The sequence below is a fragment of the Stigmatopora nigra genome, chromosome 14 (genome assembly GCF_051989575.1).
Source record: "Stigmatopora nigra isolate UIUO_SnigA chromosome 14, RoL_Snig_1.1, whole genome shotgun sequence".
Lineage (NCBI taxonomy): Eukaryota > Metazoa > Chordata > Actinopteri > Syngnathiformes > Syngnathidae > Stigmatopora > Stigmatopora nigra.
Genome location: NC_135521.1, coordinates 305,990 through 331,874, shown reverse-complemented (window position 1 = coordinate 331,874; position 25,885 = coordinate 305,990). Strand labels below are relative to the sequence as shown.

The following is a 25,885-nucleotide window of genomic DNA, read 5'->3' as shown; positions in this document are numbered from 1 at the left end:
CCTTAGCTTTTTGTTTTTGTTTCAACAACTGAGGAGGGAGGCCACACTTTACAAATCATCCGGAATAGCACATTCAAGTGTATCCGTGGAACCCAAAGGAAATAGGTAGGCCCGTCCGTGCATTGTGACAATCTAAGGTCCATTTGATAGGCTTTAGTTGCCCGTGATGGTCCCTTTTTGTACACAGTGCGTGCTAGCCAGCGTCCAATACAACTTGCCCTGCCCCGTGCCATCTATTTATATCGCAGGGCCGGGATGTTTTTTATTCCAAGATGCAACAGAATCCAGCTGTACAAAAAGTCCACTCCATCCCAATTCCCACCCATCATCTTCCTATAATAACATGCTATTGTCAGTTGGAAAATACAAAAAGAAAAGAAAAAAAAGATGGCAACACTTGGAAGAAAACATTTCAAGAAAAACAAACGTTTTTCTGGAGGGGTCGGCTCCAAAGTAGAATTCTTCCTTTTGAAAATATGTTAAGAATGTAGAAGTAAACAAGTTATTGCTGAATTTGTCTGGCCGAAACATAACACATGGATAGCAAATGTCAACTCTGTAGAAGAGGGGAATGTTTCGGGGCCAGCGGCCAATAAAGATTGGAGCTGATCATCACATGTGTGTCTGGATCTCCAAACAAAATGTGCCCGTTATTAAAGACAGATAGTGCTGGGAAAAGTTCAATCACATTTTCATCACAAAAAAAAAAGCCTTTGAGTCTTGTAAAGGATCTCTGAAATGATGATCTTAATCTCTATGAACTACAACGGCACGGTGTGTAAGTGGTTAGCTAGGCTGATAAAGCACTCGGAATGGTCCTTGGCTACGAGCGACTGGTCGTTTTGTCTCTTGGGATTCGAGAGAAAATTGCCTTTTCACCCGAAAAGCAAAAAAAAAAAAAAGTCAATATTTTTGTGTTTTTTCTTTTTATCATCCTAACCCACGGCAACGGCCAGGCCCTGAAACACTCCCTCCCTCACTCCCTTCGTCCTGTATCCTTTCAATTATTCAATTGCATCTGTTAATTAGATGGCAGAGTGAAGCGCCCGTCGTTCCGGTTGCCAATCAGGAGACAGCTCATGCGTGAATGAGCGCGCTTGGAGTCGGCCTTGCCGTCTGATTGGTTGGCGGACATCAACCAGTAAAGAACAGTCAGTACCTCCAAAGAGGGGTATAAAAAAAAAAAACAGAAAAAAAAGGAAAAGACGGTTAGATAAGTGTCCGACCTGGAGTTATGCAAGCGCCATCGATTGCAAATCTACAACAGAAGCCACTTACTTGGCCTGCCCCTGAAGTTTGCCTTCTGTGGCTTTGCCGCCCCCGCACGGGAAACCTTTTCCTCTTCCCCAGGCGGCTTCCACCATTCGGAGAGCAAACGGCGGATGGCCAATCGAGCGCATTCGGGCTTACGCCGCGCCCCCTATCGTAGATAGAGCGTCTTTTCTGGCCTGTGAGCCTTTTATCTGTTTATCTTTTCTCTATTTTGAAATATAGGACTGTGTATTGTGTACGTCTTTGTCACGTCAAGTCCAATTTAAGCCTTACGACCACGGATTCAGTCATCACGTTTTGGAGCGACAAATACGCCCGTAATATGGGAGTAAAAACGGGAGTTGCCGTATCGACCCCCGTCCGACGCCTTTTCTCTTTGTAAAAGTGGGCTAATAGGCCCCGTTCAAAGCAGACAGTTGATGGTTAAAAGCGAGAAAATTCGGAGGGAGAGTGGAAAAAGAAATATTAGCGTTGGCTTATTTTCAGGACTCCCAAACACTGAGCTGTCAGTCAAGTATTCTTCCATCCCAGGAAGTCATTTTGGGCCAAACGTCGCTTGATGGGCCGCCGGGCTCGGAAAAGGAAGGCGGGGCCAAAGGGAAAGTGACCACCAGAAAAAGCTGACCGTGTCCAAGGGGAAAAAAAAAATTCTTCTTACGTCTTGTTACAAATATGTCAGCGTGATTCCTACTTAGGTCATCAGTCAGGGAAAATAGCAAAGTGCCTTGTCTGGGAAAGTCTTTGAATGGAACACTTGGGAAATATTATATATGTATGTAGAATATACAAAACCCTCGCTTTGTTTTTTTTCCTCAACATTTTCTCTTCTCATTTCATTACAAGCGACTATTCGTCAGTTAGTTAGCGTTGCTTTGAGGGTCAGCCACGGCCGTTGCTGTCGGTGGAGGCAAATGGCGCCCATCGCTCTCCTGGCAAGGAGTTGGCGGTGGCGGCGGTGGCAGTGGCGGCGGTGGCAGTGGCGGCGGTGGCAGTGGCGGCGGCTTGAAAGTGCTTTTAATTGTCTTTCTGTCGCCAGCCCCGGGGCCAAAACAGCGCGAGTCGGCTCGTTAAACCCGGCACTCGTTACCGTAAATCCGTGGCGTTAGCCAGCCAAATGAGTGCCGGGGCCGTTGCTTAACATTTGCACGGTGGTGTAGGGCTCACGCGTCATCGCTTTTACAGGCGGCGCCACACATTCCGCTGGGCTGGCAATCAAAATGCAATTCATTAAGATGCCAATGAAGAAAGAGCGCCTCCCTCCTCTGCTACAAAATACAATCAAAGCGTCGTCTTGTTCTTTTCTATTTAACTTGCATGCTTTCCAACTTTATTCTGTTTTGGCTAATCATTCCTTTTCGTGATTTTTTTCCTTTGGATGTAGATAGAGAAAATGATGGTATTAAGAGGGCTCGAAGAAAAGGTGCTTTTAGAGTGTTACTTGATGACCATGCTAAATAGAGAGCAAAATGTGGGGGTGCGCTTGGGTTGTAAAAAACACAAGTCATCATTTGGATTTTACACGCTGTATTTTCAATCTTATTTTAAACAGAATCGAACGTAAAGTCAAGCTTAAATCAGTGCATACTACACACATCAATTGCCGTCCATCTAGTGAGTGTAGTGCTGAATTAAAGAGTGCCACGGTGGGTTGAATCCCCTCCCTCATCCCCCCCCCCCAGCACCACCCATTTAATTAATAGTCTCTGTTATTATCAAAGCCACACTTGAGGAGGGAGGAGTGAGCAAATACTACACTAAGCGCCTCATAAAAGAAAATAACGGAGGGCGCTCAAAACACGTCACTTGCTCGTCTTTAATAAGGTTGAGAAAAATACAGGACAGACAGATGGACAGACGGAGGGACGTAGGGACGGAGGGACGTAGGGACGTAGGGACGGAGATTCAATAATAGCAAGTCAGCCGCTACATTTTGTCAAACAATTCAATCATTTGGAAGCAGACTTTTGGCTAGTTTTTTCTCTCCATTCGAACCTTATGGCAATTCTTTTCAGACCCCCCCCCCCACCCCCCTTATTTTAGTCTGAAAAAATACTAATAACACCAACCATTGGCATTATGGGGACTTTGGTGGAATAACAAGTGGGATGTGGTGGGCCTGAGAAGTTGCCTCGCCTATGTGGAGTGGCTGCGCGGTTGCCGGGCAACCCAAGGTCCGATGTTCCAGAGCGGCACTATTTGTTCCCGACGAATGATCTGCCGGAGACGGACGGAAGGATGGAAGTGGAAGATGGGCGGAGGTGAGGACGAGAGAGGGAAAGACATAAATTGGTCAACGGTAGCCACGGCCTCCAGGGAGGGCCCCTCCATCGATGGTCCACAAAACAAGCCGTGTCTGCGGCTCAGATGGCATTGTGGACGGGCGTCTCCCTCCCTCTCTCTCTCCCCCCCCCCCCCCCTCCCTCCCCCCCCCCCCTCCCTCTCTCTCTCTCTACGCTTGGTCACACAAACCAGTCATTTTTGACAAGTGGCTTCCCCGCTAGCATTTGGCCAGGGGCGGGGCGGTTGTCCGTGTTTCCGCACAAACAATTCAAAGGCAGATTGCCTGACATTGCATAAATCCAAATGGCCATATATCATGACACTTTGACTTTTTTTGACTTGCATTTTGACACAGAGGACGTTCATTGGCCTCCTTCCAATCCAAATTGCACAGTCATTGAGAGTTTCCGGGCCACAAAAGACACCCCCAATCTCCACACCGCCGCCATCTTTAGTCCACGCCGCCTCTTACGTAGGGAAGCCAGCATAATTCTATCCCTTTTCTTCTTTCTCCTTAGAGCCGCTATCGCCGCCGCCACCACTAATGACAGCGCGTGCGCTGGGGTCACATATGTTCCATATCATCTCCCCAACGCTTCCATATGGATGCGCGCCACTCTGCCAAGACCCGACACGTGTCTCGGCGCAGAGCGGCGCAGAGCGGCGCAGAGCGGCCACCGCGGTAAAAGGACGAAAAGAGCCGGAAGAAAAACAACATGTGATTTACGTTGGAAAAGAGAAGACGTAGCGGCACTTGTTTTTCCTTTCTGACGGTTGAATGGGGCGGACAGAAGCAAGAAAGTCAGGACCAAGTGACGACGTGCACACACAGTTCAAGCGTGTCTCCGTCTCCCCCCGCGCTCGTTTAGAGTGTAGGAACAATGATACAAGCGTGAACGTACTAGTGGAGTACTTCACTGGCCACTAAGGGGCGTGTCTAACTTGGGGAGTCCAATAACGGTAGAGAGAGGGTCCAAATAGGATATACACAGCATCAAAACAATGTTCCGACATACAACTACCGCGCCGGGTCCGGGAACAGATGGAGCGCCATAACCGAGGGATTACCGTCGAGCAGAAACGTGGGCCAAATGTCCAGTCGGGGAGGCTCCGCGGAGGAGATTTAGCAAAGATTTGCTCGGATCGAATATTGTTGCAGCAAGTCGAAGGTTTTCTTTTGTTTTGCATTCTTTCCTTCAGTGCAAGCCAGAGCGGCGTCTTCCAGGAAAGTGGAAAATATTCCAGCGTCAATTCTTGGAAGCCAAGCAAAGTGGCGTCTGTTCCAGGACGTTCCTTCAACTTTCAACTTTACCATTGCAAACCAAAGAAAGGGCCATCTTAAATACAACAGGAACATAACCAAAGAAAGGGCCATCTCAAATACAACAGGAACATAAAGAAAGATTTGGTCTGAGTAGCACAATTCAATCACGTTTCCACCTTTTGAATCACCATTTTTTTTCATATGTGGGCTTGGTCTGCCACTTGTTTTTCTTTTTTCTTTTTTTTTCTCATCACTTTGACAGCCACAAGAATAGCACTTGAGGCGAGATTAGAATTTCCAGGAGTTTTTCCCTGAAGGGAAGACTTGTAGTGCTGCAAAATGCGCTTGATTCGAGCACTGATTGGCCTCATTGTGACCATTGCACTCCAATTCTTGCAGCGTATTTTTGGGGGGGACATCTTGAAATATTTCCAATCAGATGACACGACTCATCCTAACGTTGGGTAAAGATTTTCCTTTTGCAAACATACCTGTCCTTGAGATCTGTTACTTCGGCGCCGGTATCCATGGAAACCAGGGTGGTTTAGCAAGTGTTTGCCTGCACCATGTGTTACATTCGTTTAAAAAGGGTGCTTCTCCCTAATAGACTTTTCTTTTTTTTTTTCCTGCCCTGGTTTAGAAAAAGGCAAACATGGTTAACGGTACTCGGTGGTCAGCTTCTCGGAGGAGAACTTTAGCAAGTATTTAAGGGCAATGTCAAAGATCCAACGCATAAGTAGCCTTCATTGGCTTCTGCCATCCTAATGACGCATTTACATGCGACAGAAGTGGGCTTACTGTCAATGTTTCATGGAATCTCTGTTGAAAAATTCCAAGCGGTGGCCCGAATCCATTTAAGACTTTTTTTTTTAATGGTCCAAGCTGACGCTTCCAGATTTCCTGAATTCGGCTTGATTTGGTTTGATTGTCCAGGACGCGCGCTGGCTTGCCACGTCATCCTTTTGTGGTAAAAATGGTGCAAATTGCCTAAGCTAACTTCAAACAACCACAACCATATCACATTCCTCCTTTTCAGCTTGTTTTAAGAATGAGGCTGATGGAGGAAATGAGTCATGGTTGCAAGATGAGCAGATGTTACAAATGGGAAGCAAAACTGAAAAATAATGTCATTTCGTTTAGATTCTTTTTTAAAGCTCTGCAACGGCAAGTTCAGTTCAATGGCTCATCTTGGAAAATTCGAAGGAGGAGAGGCCATGTAGCGTACTGACGCCGTATTTATCGCTCCCCCCCCAAAAACGATCATAGATTCACCCGAGAGCGCCATCTGCCGGATCGGGCTGTTCCCCGATGGCAAAGTCTAGGGCGCAAAGGTGAGTCGGCCATGTGGGGTGGAAAGAAAGCGCCAGTGCAGAGCGCATAATGAAATGCAAGCCGGCCAGAAGCAGCGGCTATCATTAGCGCGCCCCGAGACGGCCGCGCTCCACGCCCATCCATATTCAGAAAGAATCCCTCCGTCTCGGCGGGCCTTTTCGGACCCCGGATTAAAATTCTTCCCGGGCGTTCCGAGGGCACGCATTCGGACGGAGCGACGGGGGCTCCGCACCTGGAATGAGAATGAAGGGACGTGCGCGCCCTCCGACCGCCGATGGGCCCTCATTAGCTGGCGCTCTATGCAAACAAACAAAATAGACGCTCGTAACGGCGCGGGACAGTCTTGCACACTCATTGGCCTCATTTTTTCCACACCATTACTACTTTCGCACTTCCGATACGGCACCACCTCCAATTACCAGAGAATCCACTTACAAAACGCTAGCGTGAGAAAACCTTTGTTTCAAGATACCCAAAAAATCAATACAAGCATCTCTGAAACTTTGATACATTCATTCATTTTCTGAACCACTTATCCTCACAAGGGTGACTGGAGCCCTACCTACCCGAGTTTGGCCACCGGGTAGGAGACACCCTAGCCAATGACTAAAAGGATCAACCTGGGATCGAACCCAAGACCCGGGAACTATGGGGCCGCCGCACTAAGCACTCATTAGCCGCGCCACGCAAGGTTTAGAATGTAGCCAAATGTGGGGTTGCTATTTTCGTGTCATTATTTTGACGCGAAGCTCCACGTCAAGGGAGCAGCGTCCAGCAAACCCCCCACCTCCGCCCTTACACACACACACACACACACACACACACACAAAGACGCCTCCTCTTCCTCCTCCTCCTCGCCGGCCCAACAAACCTCGGTGAACTTTTGAACCGAAAGCCGGGATTAACAAGGACCTGCGAGGGGCCCAGTCGGGGAAACGACGTGCGTATAATTAAGTTTGATGAAAGAACATTCCCGGGCTCCGTCTCCGCATGTTAAATAGGAGACCTGGGCCCAGGTCTCTCCGACGCCGGGGAATGAAAAGGATTTTTTTTTTTTTTTAAATGCGGCCCATGGGATGGCTGGGGATGCCATGGAGCGCCCGTGTCAGTGCGACGGCCCGGGGGAGGAGACAAAACAAAGTTGTTTGGAACAGCGACCACGGATTGCATCCGTCGTGGCCGCCCAACTGGGCCGGGCGGCACTCGGAACACCACGCTCTAGACGGGACTTGAAAAGAAGCAAACCGCAGTCAGTCGGCCGGCGTGTTAGTCGTTTAGTCAGCCGGCTGGCTGTCTGTCGCCAAGCGGAAACTATTGGCTGGTCAAGAGCAGACCACAGACACCCAGTAAAAGTGTGACAAGTCTGCCATCACGCTTTGGATGACTCCAATAAATCAAAGTCAAACTCATTGGTTTGCCAGCCCGCTAACTGCAATCGCTCACTGCACTTAATACTCGCAACGCTGCTATATTGCTAGCGGGTTAAAAATAAAAAAATGGGTGCGAACTGAGCCCACAGTCGGTAACAAAGTCACGGTAGCTCAGCTCACTGCTACGCTAAACTATGTTATCCCGTGCCGAGACGGATTTATGAAATGACGTGCCGAAGCCATAAAAGCAGACGTGTCCACGCGTGACTATTGACAAGCACGCTCGCAAAAATGCTATTTCCCTCCAGGGGTGTGATGAAGATGGCAATCAGCAGTAGCGTATTGGCATTGGCTCCAGCACAAAAGCCTTTTCAAACAAGCCAAAGCCTCATTGTGGACATGGAAGGAGCTTTCAGAAGCTTTCCCCAGTTTGGGAAAGTCCATCTCAGACTGGCGCGCCTTGTCCTCAAAAGCACCCACCCAAGGGCTTTTGGCGGCGGCGCTTACCGTCTCCGTCAAATCAGAAAAGTGGCGGCTTTTTTTGGGCAAGAATGGAAAATAAATGCAATGCTGCTAGGGACTACAGTCCAGTAAAAAGGCTTGCTAGAAATGCTGCTCTTCCCTTCTTTTGTCATCATTTCACTTTCCTCTTTGCAAACACACACACACACACACACACACACACAACTGCAAGGTCCCATGGGAGACGTTGACCAAATATAGTCTACTTTGGTCCATTTACAGGCCATTTTTGGAAATACAAAAAGCAAATCTAATGATGAGCGGAAAATGCGCTGGGCTGCAGGTGGCGCCGTTTGAAGACACGCCCGATACAAAGGGCCAAAGGCTTTTCTGCTCCCAGAACAATTAGAGCGAGGAAGCCGGCGGGGACGGGCGCTCGCGGTAGCCCGTGACATCTGCTGACCCTACGGCGTGACATGTGGTGACCCTACGGCGTGACATGTGGTGACCCTACGGCGCCCCGTGGCCATCCACGCCTCCACCCAGAGATTTTGCACCTGCAATGTTCCTGCCGCTTTGACCAACCTGTCATTTTGGGCCGTTTGTTTTTGCTCCCTGCCTTTTATCTCCACCATCATCAGCAAGACTCTCCAAATATAGCTATGACAAGCGACCGTGGCGGAGTGACCACAAGGCGGCAGGAAATGAAAAGTTTATACTAGAGTAGGAACAAGAATACAAAGGCCAAATAGGGGGCAAGTCACATTTGGAGAGTATTTTACCGGCCACCAGAGAGAAACGTAGCTCCCACTAGAGTCAATCTCTATTTTGGACTGGCTCCATCGATCATCGCCTTCAACACGATCCCCCCGCATGCGCCCCACTTGAATTAGAGTGCAGCCCACGTTACTTACCTCCAAACGACCAACACGTCCATATTTTAGTTCAATTTGGGTGAAAACAAGAGAGGCAAAATTGGAAGAGAAGATTTGGCAGGCTTTTTCCAAAGATGCTGCCACGTCTACACAACAGACACGTTGAGGAATAGTCTCGGCAAGAATGCGTGGGTCTCTCTCGGGGTCACTCACTACGTACTTACTCGCAAACGGGGACATGATCACACAAATCACACATGAAAAACAGCAGCTCAGCCAGCCAGTTTGACCAAGCAGAATCAGCTGAACATTTAAAAAAGGCACAAAGCATTCATCTCACAAAAACGACAAAGTTAGAAAAATCCAAAGAAACTCACTCAGGTGGGGAAAGGTGACGCATCCAGATGATGGGCGATGGGACAGGAAACCAAACAAAAATGGAGGCTTTGTCTGCTCACGACGCAATGAGGAAGAGGACAGGTGGGGTGACTTGATTGGCCGACACAGGAGGAGCAGGACGACAGGTGGACTCAACAGGCAAATACCAGGGCAGCTCAAACCTTTAATCCCAGTCATTTGGATTGGTTGCTTCTTTGTCTCTGAAAGATGTATCAGTGTTAATTCACTTTTCGTTAAAAACCCATTTCATAGCAAGATAAATTATTGACCGTTCATTTTTTTTCCTGATGTCAAGCAGTTAATGGAGTACTTTGGAATGGAATTGAATTCACTGCTTTTGCAACCACTGATGTTTTACTCCAGTTTATTCTCACACAAACATGCGAATCTATACTGCTATCTAGTGGTTAAAAAGAATCCCACTTGACGTGATCATATGTCAAATGGGACAGGGAGACAGACAGACCGATACGTAAACTTCAATTACTCACAACAGGGTTCATTATTTTGATTCTTGTTAAATTCTTCAAGCTAAATGTTGTTTTATGCACATGCAAAGTGTTCTGGAAAATTCCAATCATAATATAACAATATTTTATGCTGTACTTGTATTTTTGTAAGTTTTGGGCACCAAAATATAACCAAAAATGACAGAGACTATCTACCTGATGTTCTGCTAATCATTTCCAATTTGTGCCAATGGCAGCCTCCTCATTAAAAGGAACATACACGCGTGTTCAAACAGATAATATAGAATTTATTCTGAACAAGTAGGAAAATACATAGGTAGGTGAAAAGGAAACAAGCAGAACCTGTAGTCAATGAAACAAAACAAACAAACAAAAACAACAACAAAAAAGGTACAAAACTAGTCCAAAGAGAATTGAGAGGACGGCTAAGTGTACAACAGAAAACATTGTTTACCATTCAGTTCAGTTTTCAAACAATAAGTGTTGATTTGAAAAGAGCTGCCTTGATTTCTAGTCTTGGTTAATGAACATTCTATAACATTGTGCAAGTATTTTGTCATCAGTTATTAATTTATTCTTTCTTCTTTTTTTTGTTGCTGGTATTTATGAATGGTAAACAATAGTTGGTCCAGTGCATAAACACAGTGACAGATCAATAAAATGTACTCGGCTGACTACAGATAGACAATCCTGATCATTGAACAACTAGCACGAGGTCAGCGAGGCAAGAAAATGGGCAAATATACAGGTGATAGCAAGGAAGGAAGGAAGCTTTAAAAAAAACTCAACAAAAAAAAAGTAGCCAGTGCGCCGTTAATCAAAACAAGCTACATTAGTGTACACGTAAAATGCCTAAAAAAAAAAAAAAAAAAAAACAGTGAACGTTAAGATTATTATTGCCATTTTTGCCAAAAAGGGATGCAATCGCTAATGCCAAAGTTTGATGATGTCAACCCGACTTTCGAGCTTTTGGGAAGGGGGTGCCGAGAGAGAGGGGGGTGTCCATTATTAATAGGCAACTACAAGCAGCTTTGGTGCACGGTAACAACAAAAGAAGAGGAAGAAAAAAAAAAGCCGACAACTTCTAAAAAAGGAGCACACAACACACAGAAGCACAAAGCACAACATGATCGCAGCGGTTTGGCCCCGCAAGGTGACGGTCTACCTTCGGTGGGCGAGCGCGTCGCATATCAAAAATAAAAGCAACAAATACGATGGCGGGAGCACTCGGGCCACCGTTGGCAGCCACGAGGTCAACTCTGCTGCCCTACCTCCAATCCCTCCCTCCCTCCCCTTCAGGCACTAGAACTGTCCAGCTAGTGCCAGGCAAAAACAAAATAGTTCTTCAATAAAGCTCAAAAAAGGTAACAAAAGCACAAATTTAAACAAAAACCAAAAAAGACGGCGGGTGCGGGGCAGATTTTCCTCTAAACAGCAACAGACGCCACCTATCCAAACAAACAACCTTGGACTCCCCCACAAGGATTTCATTTGGAAAGCGCGTGCGTCGATGGCAAAGTATGAAAAAGTAGCAAAGGATACCATCGTACAAGTCGTTTGTTTTTTTTATACACCAACACTATTCAACATCGTTTTAGAAAGGAACCATGAGATACATCTTTTATTCACACTTTACAAAAAAAGCTAGACTTGGAATCTACTGCAATACTAATGCCATTGGGGCGGGGGGGGGGAGTGGACACTGTTCATTTTGAAGTTAAAAACAAAGGCCCGGCCGGCCGGGACGACCCGGGCGTTGATCCTTCCCGTTTCATTACGCCCCTGCCCGGATTAAAAACGACGGCGGCTGTGACGCATGTGGGCGGGCGGTCGGGCGGGCGCTAAGTGCTCATCGAACCTTTCTGGGTGGGTGGGGATACCGGGGCAAATGGCCATTTGGGGGTCCACGGATGGCACGCTAGCTGCCGCCGTGCCGCTCAAACCATGATAATACAAAGTGGTGGATGCTCAAAAGGGCGTTTAAAAAGACACAGCTCGACAAAATCAAGTTAAAGCTGGGGGGGGGGGGGTTCTAGCATGCTGGGGTGGGATGGGGCGCTGGGACTAAAAACGCTGAGATGATCTGGTTGTGAAAGCAGAATAGCGGAACTGTGCTTATGTACAAGAATGACTGCATAAAAGACAAGTGAGCAGGGCTGCATCACACACACCTGATTACTAAAGGGGCTCAAAGAAAACCAGTATACACAAGATCATTGACACAGATTGTATAAAAAAAAAGTTTGGGGATCCAGAATGTTAACAAAAAAGGACATAAAATCTTCACAAAAGGTGTACTTAAAAATAAAAGCAGAAAAGGTTGTTCAGGCGTCGGTCGAAATGTTTAGTGCAAAGACAACGACTGCTACGATGAGGCACGATGTTTGCTCCGGTGCGTGGGGGGGGGGGGGGGCCGCCGGTTTGGGGCTATGGTCGTTTCTGACCGCCTGCGCCCTACGTGCCGTCGACGGACAAAACGGGGAGTCGGCGCGGATGACAAAAACGACGGGGGGGCTTTCCGATGGACGAGTGGGGACAAAAACACCGCAAACAAGATTGTTCTCCTCGCGTCGTTTGTACCAGCTGCTCGTCAATTTCCTGGCGACGCCGACGGGATTAAAATTTTGCCTAAAGTTGACATACAATCGTCTCAAATGGGATCAGAATTTACGCTCGGTACAAAAAAAATGCCAGAGTCTTCTGTGGTTCATATACAATCATGTCAAGAATGACTACATTTTTTTGGATTCTGTACAAACACTGGCGGAGGAGGGGGGGAAAGAGGAAAGAAAATATGAAAAGACCATTTTTGCACGGGGGTGTCGGACCGACGGACATGGGGACATCACTACTGGCCATGGAGACGGTGCTACGGATCCAAAGGGTGTGTTTGTGTGTGTAGAGTTGGACAGTGAGAGGAATGCTAGCAACACCATCGCCACCACCACTAAAAGCTAATGGAGTCCCTTCCCCAAAACCCAATGCTGGGTGAGAGCGGCATGTGGCGCGAGCGAGAGAGAGACGGCATCGACTGAACCCCCAAAACAGTCGGGATTTTGGCCCCTGGTCATAGGCGTAGCACCACAGGAGGTGGCCAAAAGTGACCGCTGGAAAACGCTTACTTGTCGACCCCGAGCCTCGCGAGCCTCGCAAGCCACCCCCACCCCACCCCACCCCACCGTGGCGGCAGCGTTTCGAGTGACGTGTCCGTCGTCTTTGCTGGTTTTTCAGATTTATACAGGACAGACGGGCAGGCCCGCGACACGCGCCAGCCGCCGGCGAGCCAAACGACCCCACCCCCCCCCCCCCCCCGCGTCGAAAAACGCGGGGATCAACTAGTGCCCCGTGTGGCAGATGCGAATATATCAAAGAGGAACCCAAAGACAGAAGGTGATACGAAAATTGGACTGAATTGAGCAGTTAAAAAAACTAAAGAGAAAAGAAGGAAGGAAAAAATATATATAGAATATCTATAACATCATACGAAATCCCTGTTGGCCAGATCTCACTGTACGAATATTTTACAGGTTGTGTTTCTTATTTTTCTCCTTTTCGGGTTTTTTTTTTTTGTTGCCTTCCTCCTCCGGGGGGCGACGCTCGGTCGAGAGGGAGGAAAAGCACGGGCCCCGCCCCCACCTCAAACCTCCCCCCCCGGCGGAGTGGCAAGGACTCACTACCTGCGTGCGGGCAGATGGAGACCGTTGACCTGGGGGGGCGCATTGGGCAGGAGCAGCTCCAACTGGGAGAAGAGACTGAAGTGGTCAGAGGGGATGTGAGGGTGCGGGCAACCGCTGACATTGTTCTCGACCAGCCAATGAGAGTCCAGGGGGCCCAGGATGCCCAGGACGTTCAGGTGAGGCTTGGAGTAGAAAATGTAGTCGATCACTCCCTGGGGGGAAAAAAAAACAAAAGAGCGTCAGAAATCAGGACCCATTTTGCCACTCCAAAATGAGCGAGTCATTTGAATTGGTTCCCGGTGCGACTTTGACGGGAAATCGATCAACGCTCGAGTCTCCATCCAGCCAATGCGCTTACCTTGAAGTCAAACGTGTAGTTGGTGTAAGGCATCAGGCCGTTCTCGTAAGCACTCTTCAGTTTGAAGCCGTGGGTGATCCTGCCGTTGGACGTGCTGCTCTTGCCGTTGCAGTTGAATTTGGTTAGGCTGTCGCTGTAGCGAAGCTCCTTGAAGTCCTTGTGGGTGCAGTCCACGCCGCCTGTACTGAGGTACTCTACCACGCCTGAATTGACAATAGGACAATAAAAAAAAATTTTAAAAAAAAAAATTAAAAAACAGTTTTTTTTTGTAGGGATTCCGGATTGAATTGACGTAGCGAGCGGACGTGAGCACCGTCCACCTGACCTACCGGAATCGGGCAAGGAGTTGAGGTCAGCGCAGAGCACCAGCGGAATGCCGTTGGTTTCACCGGAGACAGAGGACAACTTGAGGCTGCGCGTGGCCTTGTCCACGATGCTCTTGACTTCCGACAGGAACATCATGGTCTGGACCAGCTTCACGTCGGAATACTCCGGGTCCCAGTGCATGTGGGCGTTGGCCACCAGCAGCAGCTGCTTCTCCATGCCGTGCAGCGACTTCCCGGCTGAAAGGTTAGCCAGCACAAAGTCAGACGGTGGCAGAGCGGCTAAAGGAAGACGGTCCAGGCCAAGACGACTCACAGGAGACCTCCATCATCTCTTTGCGGACTTCCAGCAGTACGGCCACGCCGATGTTGTCCTTGGTCATGACGCGATTCAACATGGCCTCCGAACCCTCCGAGTTAGCCATTGCCAGTTGGTTGAACTCCACGGTGTGCTTCTGCACAGCACTGAACCTGAGGAAAGGGGCCAGGAGAAATCAAAATGTGCGCCACGCTCGTCCCTCGAGTTACAAGTTAAGTAGTAAACAACCAATGAAGGTGAAAACTTTTAGAAACCCACCCATTCAGACATACTGATATTGGACATTTCTAACTAGGCTAACTAGGCTAGCTGGCCTCCTTCCAATCACGGTGGCGTTTCGAAAACATACTTTTCCGTCTTGTAGAAAATGGCACATCCATCCACGTGTTTACGGTCCGACTCCGACATGGTCCTGGCTCGCGACTTTGGACTGAAGAAGCCGTCGTAGCCTTGCTCTTTCAGCTCGGGCAGGAAAAAATTGTAGTACTGCTCCGTCTCCACTTCCTGTTTTGCCGCGAAGCAAAGTTGAGCGCGGGTACGTTGCCAGACGCTTTTAACAACAAAAGGCAAAAAGGTGACGGCAACGAGTCTCACCTGCAAACTGATGATGTCGGCGTTGCAACCCATAATCTCTTGCATGATGGACTTCTTCCTGTACTCCCAGTTCAGCGCCCAAGACGGGCAGTAGCCATAGAGCTGCCTCGTGGCGTACTTATCGCACAACACGTTGTAGCACATGACAGAGAAGAGTGCTGCGTGAGGGGGAAACACACAAAACAGCTTAGTTACACTCAGATTACTTTGGTTAAAACCAATGCTCAATTGGGACTTAACCTACTGCATACCTGTCAACTTTTCCCCATATTTGATACGTTTTTGATGATTTCAAATTGTGTACAACTTTTGGACGGGAATTTATTTCTGGTTTAGAATCGTTTTTTTTTTTTTTTACTGATTGGGCACCCCGTCCCCCCTTATGGGGAAATTTCCTAGACATTTAAGACCGTGTGAGTAAATACATGCATCTGTAAGGTTTATTATGGCATCATAAGGGGAATTGCAATCAACTATAAAGAGGGAGCAGATTGACAGGCCGTATATGCTGTATGACTACAGTGGAAATACCTGATGGCCGGGCTCGGTCCGGTTCTTGGAGGGAGATCCACGAGCGGGCTGGGGGCTGCTCTGCTGGTACTGCTCGGAGGGCAGAGCAAAATGCTATTAGCTTTGGGATTTGGGTGCAATTCCTTTGTCACGATTGCAGTTTGCACGCGCCGAGGCCACTCACAGCGCTTGATGGCCCCCGCCAGATTGTCTAACAAGTAGTTGAGCAGTCTTCGTGTACCATCGGGTTCCTGGTAGAGGCTCATGATCTCTTGTGCAAGTGGGTTTCCTGAAGACGGTTAAACAATTCAATTCAATGGAGTGCCTTGATTGACAAGTACTACAATGAAATTTAAATGAAAGTGAATGATTTATGAGTGAGGACTCACCTTTTAACCCCAGTGTTTGTAACTGAAACAGTTTTCCCAATTCAAAGGGCAGAACCCGCAACTGGTTGTTATTTAAAAGCAGTTCCCTGTGAAGAAAAAAAGGGAGATTTCATCAACATGGAGGAATATTCGCTTTCAAGTATTGCATGTATTATTCAACATGGGGGGAATTAAAAAAAAAAAAAGACTGTTCAGATAAAAAGCTACTTAACTGCAAGTACATTTAGGTGGCCTGCAAAAAAAGGTTTTCGGACTACAAGTCGCACCGGCCAAAGAAATACGTAACGGAAAGTAGAATGTGACATTACAGGGAGGGCCATTTTTGAAAACAAACCCAACAATAGTAAAATGGACTACAGGGGGGGTCAATAGGCATCGGTTCACATTACCCTTTTTCAGAAGAAATACAGCCTAAGAAACAACATGACAAGCTCTGAGAGAAAATGAAACATGAGCTACACGAGTATTAGTTGCAGGTCCAGCCAAACTCTGAAAAGGGGTGCGACTTATAGTCCTGAAAATACAGTCAGTGAATGTGGAAGAGCCCAAATGATCGGCGCCGGCCCACCTGAGAGACACCATGTTGCCGAGCTCTGCCGGCAGGCTCCTGATCTTGTTGGACGAGAGATCCAGGTAGACCAAATTATGAAGTTTGGCAATGTCCGGCGGGATGCGAGACAACGAATTGTCGCTGAGGTGCAGGGCAGTGAGGTGGGTGAGTGACCAGAGGGCCGTGCTCAGACTCCGTACCCGACCTGAAAATCAAGAGGGCCTTGACGTTAGAAAAGAAAATATATATAGAAATATAAATTGCATCCAAGAGAGCTGAAATTATACGTACCACTAATTTCCAGCTCAGCCCAGTACGACTTCTTCCCATTGGCTGCCTCCTCGCTGGACATTATTGTGTACATCCGCCGGGGATCTGGCGGGTCATATTTTTCCTTGGGCATTCCTGTAACACTAGAGACAGATCAATGGTGTTGGGGGCGGCTGGAAAGAGTCGGCAAATTCTGTCATTGAGCGGAAAACTCCATCATAAAAAAGAAATAGCTGTGCGCGCGCCTGGTGATTGAGAAACTCATTGACCCAGAGACTTTTTCCAATCCAAAATAAGCCAAGCTAGTTCTTGTGTTTAGTCTATTGACACTTTTATAAATAATTTGAAAGAACTCATTGCACTAGCAAAGTTGAATCTTGTGAATGATTTATCTATCCCTCTTCAATACTAGCAGGCTTCTTAAGATTTTTTTATTTGTGAATAAACCCTCACCTGGGAAACTTTCCCTTGGTGTTTGGCTTCTTAAAACTTTCTGAATGTTCTTTTGACCCATCGTAAGCATAAAGAGAAGATCTAGAATTGTATGTTGCCAATTTTGAATCACTGGGTTTAATCATTATCAGATGCTAAATGCAATACGTCAGTTTTCCACAGATGCTAAATGTTATGGTATAGTGTCGAGTTATTCACACAAAATTTAGTGATTTTCATGAGGATAATCTTAAAAAAAAAAGGTTCTTTTGTTGCCATTTCGTAAAGCCCTCCAGTCTATTTATTGGAAGAGCCTCTAAGAATTTTAACTCATTGACCACCAAACTAATGATTCCCCCCCCATGTTGTTTTTTCTTCTTGGAACACTCGTGTTATGTATCAAGAATGTTGTTTATGATGTTCAACGGCTCATAACTGAAGAAAGAACGGACACAAAACCTTTTCTTTTAAGATGAAAGGTGGGACATGTATCTGTAGTTTTTGCAAGTTTTCAAGAGAAGAATACTTTTTTTTTCTATTTTGACCAGAGTTCCTACTAGTGTTATTAGAATGGATCACGGTTCATTAATATCTAGGTTTCTGGCCTATAAGTTGCCTTTGGAAAAAGATTGACAAAGCAGTTCAACTATTTAACAAAATAAAATGTTGCAGCTGCTGTGATAACTATCCTTGTTTAATACACAAAAGAGTGCATAAAGATGGTTGGTTTTGTTTTCACTGAACAGAGACAAAGCAATCATGTTTTGTCACTTATTTGGGGAATTGTTTAGCTTTTATCAAACTGTATACAGTACTCTCAACAAGTACAGCCTTCAAGATACCGATACTAAAATGACATGCAGAGATAGCTCCTTTATCATACTAAATACTAATTCCAACATAATTATACATAAACCCGAGTGAGTGGTAAGCAGTACAACCTAAAAGCCCACAGAAAGATTTTGCATTTTTAGGTATTTGACGATGTGTGCCTTTATTAAATAGAGTAATGAAAATGTCCCATGTCAGCTGACAAACTATATTACAATAAAGGAAGATGACAGCAAGTCCCAACGACAAGTTGTAAATATTGGCAACAGTGACAGAAACAGGCTAGTGATGAGTTGATCTTTTTTTTTTCTTCCTCTTCCTCATTGACGATAGCTGATTAGCCAAGCTTAACCTAAATAGGCTTGTTGGCCACCAAACTATACATAACACACACGCCACACTGCTAGCGTTAACACGGACACATTTCCTCGCAGATCGACTAAGAAATAGAGTCACTAAGTGGGTTATAAAAAAAATGGGCCCATATAATGTAAGCCTGGCCCCGCTGGCTTCATCAAACACGCGCAGTGTAATTTCGGAAAAGATACAGCACAATTGTTTACATAACAGCCTTGCACTGCCTAGTGAATAACACTAGGCCAAGAATCATCGCAGCAGCTAGCTATTAGCGACTAGCAAATATCACGGAAGCCACCACGACCACGTCTCTTTGATTCCGACCCACCGGATTATAAGAGACAACCATTACCGAACGTACAAATCATTTCCAGCTATGTTAGCTTTAGCGCCTGCGAGCGAACGAGCGAGCAAGCAAGCAAGCTAGCTATCTAGCTACGAGCTAACAGATCCAATTATTCGGAGCTGAGCGACTTGCTATTCTCCCAAGTCTCGCATCGGAGAGCGGAAAAAAATGTGCGACGTGTTTTCGATGTCCGACTCGGTTTAAAATAAGTGTAAGCGGGTCGGATGGATGTCAAGAGTGGCGTTTGTACCTGCAAGAGCATACCAAATGGCGAGGACGACTGCGTGCTCTCTTTTGTTTTCTAGCCACTTCTCAGCCGTTTCCGCTGCTGCTGTATTATGGCGACCGTGGGGATTTTTTCCTTTCGGCTGATAACGGCGAGCGCTCCTATTGGTCCGCGGCTAGCGGGGCTCGAACAGCTGTTGAATCAAAATAAAACCGGTGAACTCAGAAAAAAATCCTCATAATAATTATACTTATTAAAATACCTCGAAACCTTTCCCTCTTACCTCTTCGGGTGCCTGTTCGCTTTCTGACAGGCAAAGACACACACACGCTCGCGAGATGACCAAACTCGTGGATTTTGACAGTCAGAGGTTCGGACTTGGAATCCCAAAGTGTCTGGTTAATGATAAGTAAACACTCTTGACCCCGTTGAGGTCAGGCGTTGAACTGTTTGGTTACCAATCCGTTTTGTTTTTCCCCTGCCAAAAGCTCCCAAGCAACGTAGATTGGACGTAAGTGGCAGTCGCAGATATACATGTTTCATTCTAAAAACTTTCACTTTATTCATACCACTAACTAAAAGCTTGCTATATTGCATTCAATATTCCATACAAAATTTCGCTCATGGTCAGTTTCATCATCACCACCAGAGAGCGCTTATGCTTTGCAAACATATCTGATGTGGCATAAGCAAATAGTATCCCATAAACCTTAAAAAGTGATCACAAGACATCAACTTACCAGTCATATAAATAAATAAATATATATAAACATATATATATATATATATATATATATATATATATATATATATATATATATATATATATATATATATATATATATATATATATATATATATATATATATATATATATATATATATATATATATATATATATATATATATATATATATATATATATATATATATATATATATATATATATATATATATATATATATATATATATATATATATATATATATATATATATATATATATATATATACATACAAGTTTCCAATAAACAGGAAACAGATGGATAGCTTAAAAATAAACTTCCTTTCCCTACAGCTTCTCTGCCAAGACAAACAAACAAAAAAATGTGTGTACTGGGGTTAACTGTGAAATCTACATCGAAATACTTATCATGAATGTTTTATCAGAAGCTCTTTCAAAATGATTTCTCAATGTCAACAGCTGTTTTGTGAAGGCACACTATTTTCCTCTTAAAGTGCCCATTTCTGTGTTCAGAGGGGGAAAAACGGAATTCCACATCTCTCAGGTGATGCTAGCCATTTTAGCCCCTTTTTTTCTTTTTAACTCACTCCATTTTTTATGGTATATAAGTCAAATATTGGAATATACTAATGTGCACCTGCTCAACAGAGGCAGGAATGCATTGAAGCTCAAGTGAAAATGAACATTGTCCGTTTAGGCTCAGTTGATGAAGTCTGCATTGCGACATTTCTCCACCAAAGCCTGTTTATTTTCCTTCCAAATGACTTTGGAGTGGCAAGGAATGCATGTTTGTGTCCCAATGCGCCCAAGCTTTGCACATAGCTAAATCATTGGTTGTCTTTCATGACAGAAGAGGGAAACTAAAATCCATAACATGTAACAATAAATACATTCAATAGAGAAATGCACGAGCCATATGTATACAAAGCAATTATAATCTAGGAAAGCAACTAGTTTTTTAAACAGCTGACAAGGGTGACCTTCAAGTCTTTATTCATTTGCTGAATTTCCACTGGGCTTTTGCCCTAAACTGTGGGAAAATGCAGGGGAGAAATCTTGTTTGTTTGGATCGCAAAAGGTCACCAGTCATGTATTTATCCCCAATATGAAAAGCTGACAAGATGTGGCAACATGTCTGGAGCGAAAAATATATATATATACACATACAGATATATATATATTTATATATTTTTGTGTGTGTGTGTAGGTATTCCATTTGTTGTTTCTCCGTGGAATGAGTGGCCAGCCGACACAGTCGCCCTCTGAACCTTCTCCCACGCTGTCTCCTACAAACATGTATCACAGACTCGGAGACTGGCACGTAAACAAGGGCGGCTCTCCAAGATTGGAGGTATCAAAAGATGTTTGCAAGCGAGAATCCCAGAAGAAAGGATGACCTCTACAAAGCAGCCTCTGAAGAGGTCTTCAGCAGGCACCCAAGGCCATTTATTATTGGAATATTATATAACCACACGGGGTTCTGGCCACAAAACCTACTTGGTCTGAACCAAGTCGTGGAATTCTGCCTCTTGTTGTTGATTAAAGAATCATTCGCTTTTCAACTAGTTTCAAAACAAAACAAAAAAAAAAAACCGGTCAGATTTGGATGAAGGCAGGCGATGCTCGCGTGCCCCTTGAGCAAGCGCCCAGATTTCTTATGGCAAAAACCGGCCCTGTTCTTGAGGGGCAGTTCTCCTGCATCTTGCTGGAGGTGATTTTATTACCAAAGTTCCTCCTGGTTTGGCGGTAGAAAAGTGTCAATTCCACCATGTGTGTGTGTGTGGGGGGGGGGGTATGTTTGTCCGATGGGAGTTGATATCAAGGAATGACCAAGGGCACCCAGTAAGAAAATACTTGCTGTACAGAAGCAAACTCACTGCCCCCTAAAAACAACCGCTCGCCAACTCTGTGTCGAGTTGACTCTCCCCCTTTCCTCCTTTTAAGTGAGGGGGAAAACGGGCTGGGAGTGCTCGGAGTGATGTCACCAAACTCTCTCCTTCTCTCCCTCTCTCCCTCTCTCCCTCTCTCCCTCACGCACGAGCGTCCAACCACAAGCGGGCGTGCGTCTCAGTCGGAGACGCTCGCTCGGAACCCGAGCGCAAGAGCCACTATTACGCACGGAATCCGTGGAGGGGGGACGATGCCTCCGGAAGAAGCCGGGACTTTAGCAGCCAGCGAGCGGGAGCGATTGCGCTTGCCACTGCGGTGGCGGTTGTGGTTGCGGCCGGGGCTCGAGTTCGGCTCGCCAGCTTTACGCACGCTCGGGCTGCGCGTCTCAGCATGATGGCCGGATCGGAGCCGCCGCGATGCATCCGGGCCAGGTGAACACCTCCTCCCAGGACGTGAACGTCACGGAGGGAGCCTCGCAGAGCACCCCTCCGCTGCCCCCCCTCCTGCCGGCTTGGCCCCACGCCCTGCCGACGGCGGCGCTGATCGTCTCGGCGGTGGCCGCCGTCATCTCGGTCACCATCGTGGGCAACGTGCTGGTGATCGTGGCCGTGCTGACCAGCCGGGCCCTGCGCGCCCCGCAGAACCTGTTCCTGGTGTCCCTGGCGTCGGCCGACATCCTGGTGGCCACGCTGGTCATCCCCTTCTCGCTGGCCAACGAGGTGATGGGCTATTGGTACTTTGGCAGCACGTGGTGCGCCTTCTACCTGGCCCTGGACGTGCTCTTCTGCACCTCGTCCATCGTGCACCTGTGCGCCATCTCGCTGGACCGCTACTGGTCGGTCACCAAGGCGGTGAGCTACAACCTGAAGAGGACGCCCAAGCGCATCAAGTCCACCATCGCGCTGGTGTGGGCCGTGTCGGCGCTGGTCTCCTTCCCGCCCCTGCTCATGACCAAGCACGACGAGCGCGAGTGCCTCATCAACGACGAGACCTGGTACATCCTGTCCTCGTGCATGGCGTCCTTCTTTGCGCCGGGCCTGGTCATGATCCTGGTCTACTGCAAGATCTACAAGGTGGCCAAGCAGCGCTCGTCCACCGTCTTTGTGGCCAAGAACGGCCTGGAACGCCAGCCCTCGCAGTCCGAGACCTGCTTCGTCCGCGAGGACCGCTTTGACACGGAGAGTCCCAGCAGCCAGAGTTCGGGCGGCGGTGGAGGCGGGGGAGGCGGGGGCGGTGGTGGCGTCCCGCCCGGGCGGGGCGAGCTGGACGACATCGACCTGGAGGAGAGCTGCGCTCCACCCGGGGTCGACGGGCGCGACGCCCGTCGAGGGAAGGCCAAGGCGCGTGCTCCGGAGCGGGCTCCGGAGCGGGCTCCAACCAGCCAACCCACCATTTCTTGGGCCTCGTCCCGCGCCTCGGCCCTCTACTCGGAGCCCGGCGTTGGCCGGCGGGCCGCCCTGAACAAGACCAAAGTGGCCCAGATGCGGGAGAAGCGCTTCACTTTCGTCCTGGCCGTGGTCATGGGCGTGTTTGTGCTGTGCTGGTTCCCCTTCTTCTTCACATACAGCCTGCACGCCATCTGCCGGGAGAGCTGCGTCATCCCCGGCACCCTCTTCGACCTTTTCTTTTGGATCGGCTACTGCAACAGCTCCGTCAACCCCCTCATTTACACCATTTTCAACAGGGATTTCAGGAGAGCCTTCAAGAAGATCATTTGGCCCGCCGCCAAGCGCCCGTAAATGCGGTGTCTGGGTGAGGGTCAGGTTGGGGTCGTAAGTGTGCTGTCAGGTCGGGCTCGTAAGTGTGCTGTCAGGTCGGGCTCGGCCACATAAACAGAAGTGAACTTTTGGAGCTGATGAGGGTGATTTCACTCAAAAGCCAACATAGAACGTTGTCTATACAAAGCGTGGACTTGCCTCCCATTTTGAACATAGCGAGTAGAAAAATACAGCAAATAGCCATCTGGAATGTGCATGGTCCGAGTCTTGTGTGTCATCCACGCCTCTCTCGGCATGAGTGTACGTATTGACTTTGACACGTTACAAAACAACCCTGTGTGTGAATCCTGGTCTTTGTAAACTCGTTGTTCTGACTCACAATAAATGTTTGATTTTTTTTATCAGACGGCCCAGTTGGGAATTTCCAAAAGGCACGTTTGTTTTGAAAGCGGCCCCGCGGAGGGTGCTTACTGCTTTCCCAGATGGCGGGTTCAATCCCCGCGAGGCTCCGACCTTCCCATCTGGAGTTAGCACCATCTCCTTGGCTTTTCTCCGGGCCCTCCGCTTTCCTCCCACATCTCCCAAAAACATGCATAGCAGGGGGTAATGTAGCGCTCTAAATTGTCTTTAAGCTCATTGCAACCCCTGGATTGACTGGCAAGCAATTTGGAACGTCCCCCGCCGGCTGCCCAGCCGTAATTGGCTGCCGTCCAACTCCATTTTGAGGAGAGGCGGTCCAGAAAATGAAGGATTATTTATTTTCAAATCCAGCGCTGGCTGGCACGGGCTTCCATCTTCTTTTTTTTTTATTTGCCAGTGTGCGACCGGAGAAGCGGAATTTGCCGCTCTCCGAGATTTCATTGTCAGGCGGCGGCGGCGGCGGCGCAGAATGGAGACGCGGACGCTGCCGGATAAGTCCGGTCCACGCGTACGCACGCTATTATGTGTGCAAACATTCAAAGCACGTGGCGTCCCTTTCGCTCAAATGCAAATATGCTTACTTTAAGTAAGATGACGCCGTAGCCAAATAGTGTGTCGGTTGACTTTTTTATTTTGGCTTGCATGCGCTCATCCGCCAGACCGCCTTCGGTTCTGCAGTGGGCATGAAATTCCAATTCAAACATAATGCGGATCTCAAGGTGCGTTCCCAATTCCAAAAATGTTGGGACTGGCATCAATATTTGTATGAAAAAGACATGTCCTTGCCGCGTGACAAAATGATCGTCCATTTATTGTGTGCAATTTGCAAGCATCAAATGTCATCATGGTGGTCAATATTTGGATTAAAAACACTCGTAGATCATCATTATAAAAGCATAAAAAGACAAAGAGTGAGTGGGGAAAAGAAAGTGAGCAGAATTATTCAAGAACAGGGCCTATTGTGGCGGGGCGCCCGGGTCACCAGCTCGGAATTTCACGATGCACTGCGGCACTGTGGGAAAAACAGGGAACCTTTGTCTTTACTTTAATCAAAGTGCGATCTCGGAACGTGGACAAAAGCCCGACGGACAACCGTCGGCTCGGACGCAGAGGCCACTGTGCCACCGTCTCACGTGGTGACCGTAGGTCAATAAAGTCATCCCCATATAAAAGCCATTCAAAAGTTATCACCGTTGGAAGCAACAGGTTGCCAGTCACCCGCTCGGACTGGACTGGCCGTCAATGGCACTGAGGCTAGGACGTCCACAAGCAGCCTTAACCTTTTTTTCAGGGTACTTTCAAGTCACTGCCGCTTCAGCTGGGGACAATTTCTGCTCATTTTCTGTTGAATTTCAGCTCCCAGAAATGCCAATTCTAGCTTGTTTTTTTTCCCTCTTCATGGCGTATTTTTGTCTGGCGCGACTCACAGTCGGGTGCGACTTGGAAGAAAAAAAACACGGTGGTTGGAAATGAAATGAAATGAGGTGATTCATGCTGATTATGTACCAGTGAGTCAAGAGGCGCCTAGAGTGGCGTTATCGGGACGCCGCCGTCTCAATCGCCGGTAAACAAACAACGCCGCCGCGTGAGACGGAGCTTAACCTAGAAAGCAAGACACGCGCGTGATGTTGTCAAAAAAAAATGTGTAAAAGATTAGCCACCCAAGCTAAGAAGTGTGTTTGGGTGTACGTGTCGCTCTTTCTATCCTTCCAAGAATGTCTCCCACTGCTTCTGGCGCTAAGCCAAAGGCCGCATTTTGGGGGCGTCACCTTAAAAGACAAAAAAAAGACTTACAACTAATTGAACGTTGAACATGCAACATGGGGCTTCCTTTCTCCAGAAAGGGAGAGTCATCAAGCTCAATCCCAGTGATAATATTTCCAAAAATAAAGAGATCCTATTTGTATCGTCCACGGCGCGCCAGGCCCAAAATGGACTCAATTATCTTTGTCCTTCCAGAATGACGCCATGAGAATGGGCCGCTGTCTTAGCGCTCATGTTTTTCTCACTTTGAATGTGGTATTAACGTTGGTCTCACTGGTTAGCTTGTGCTTCGTTGGAAAAGGGAAAATAAATATACTATTGTCAACAAATGAGCCAATTGTGCAAGCAGAGTATTTTGTCACAGCGCCATCTGAAGTTCTCCAATGGGCCAGTCGGCAGCCAGACCTTTCTTCTTTCCGCTCGACTTCAAAACAAGCAAAAAT

At 47.3% G+C, this 25,885-nt stretch overlaps 2 protein-coding genes across 3 annotated transcripts; one reads left to right on the top strand and one right to left on the bottom strand.

The window, feature by feature from the left end:
* Positions 1 to 9,990: 9,990 nt before the first annotated feature.
* cnot6a (CCR4-NOT transcription complex, subunit 6a) lies at positions 9,991 to 19,307 on the bottom strand. 2 transcript variants are annotated; one of them, XM_077732823.1, is made up of 13 exons: positions 19,190 to 19,307; positions 18,945 to 19,099; positions 16,736 to 16,857; positions 16,463 to 16,649; positions 15,895 to 15,980; positions 15,690 to 15,794; positions 15,527 to 15,595; positions 14,996 to 15,153; positions 14,751 to 14,905; positions 14,399 to 14,553; positions 14,089 to 14,322; positions 13,760 to 13,962; positions 9,991 to 13,613 (listed from the first exon to the last, which is right to left on the bottom strand). In XM_077732823.1, exons 3-13 carry the CDS (start codon positions 16,845 to 16,847, stop codon positions 13,398 to 13,400), a joined length of 1,680 nt encoding a protein of 559 aa, XP_077588949.1. In that variant the 5' UTR covers positions 16,848 to 16,857; positions 18,945 to 19,099; positions 19,190 to 19,307; the 3' UTR covers positions 9,991 to 13,397. The 2 variants fall into 2 exon arrangements, with proteins under 2 accessions (XP_077588949.1, XP_077588948.1); XM_077732822.1 differs by having other exon boundaries at positions 18,931 to 19,099; positions 19,190 to 19,306.
* A 2,429-nt stretch (positions 19,308 to 21,736) lies between these two features.
* Positions 21,737 to 23,333, top strand: adra2db (adrenergic, alpha-2D-, receptor b). The gene has a single exon (XM_077732851.1). It carries the CDS (start codon positions 21,957 to 21,959, stop codon positions 23,277 to 23,279), a length of 1,323 nt encoding a protein of 440 aa, XP_077588977.1. The 5' UTR covers positions 21,737 to 21,956; the 3' UTR covers positions 23,280 to 23,333.
* Positions 23,334 to 25,885: the final 2,552 nt, after the last annotated feature.

Coding starts and splice junctions, on each gene's coding strand:
- cnot6a (XM_077732823.1), bottom strand. CDS start 16,847: ATGCCCAAGGAAAAATATGACCCGCCAGATCCCCGGCGGATGTACACA. Junction 16,650..16,735: donor GGCTGAGCTGGAAATTAGTG/GTACGTATAATT, acceptor CTTGATTTTCAG/GTCGGGTACGGAGTCTGAGC. Junction 15,154..15,526: donor GGACCGAGCCCGGCCATCAG/GTATTTCCACTG, acceptor CCCCTCACGCAG/CACTCTTCTCTGTCATGTGC.
- adra2db (XM_077732851.1), top strand. CDS start 21,957: ATGCATCCGGGCCAGGTGAACACCTCCTCCCAGGACGTGAACGTCACG.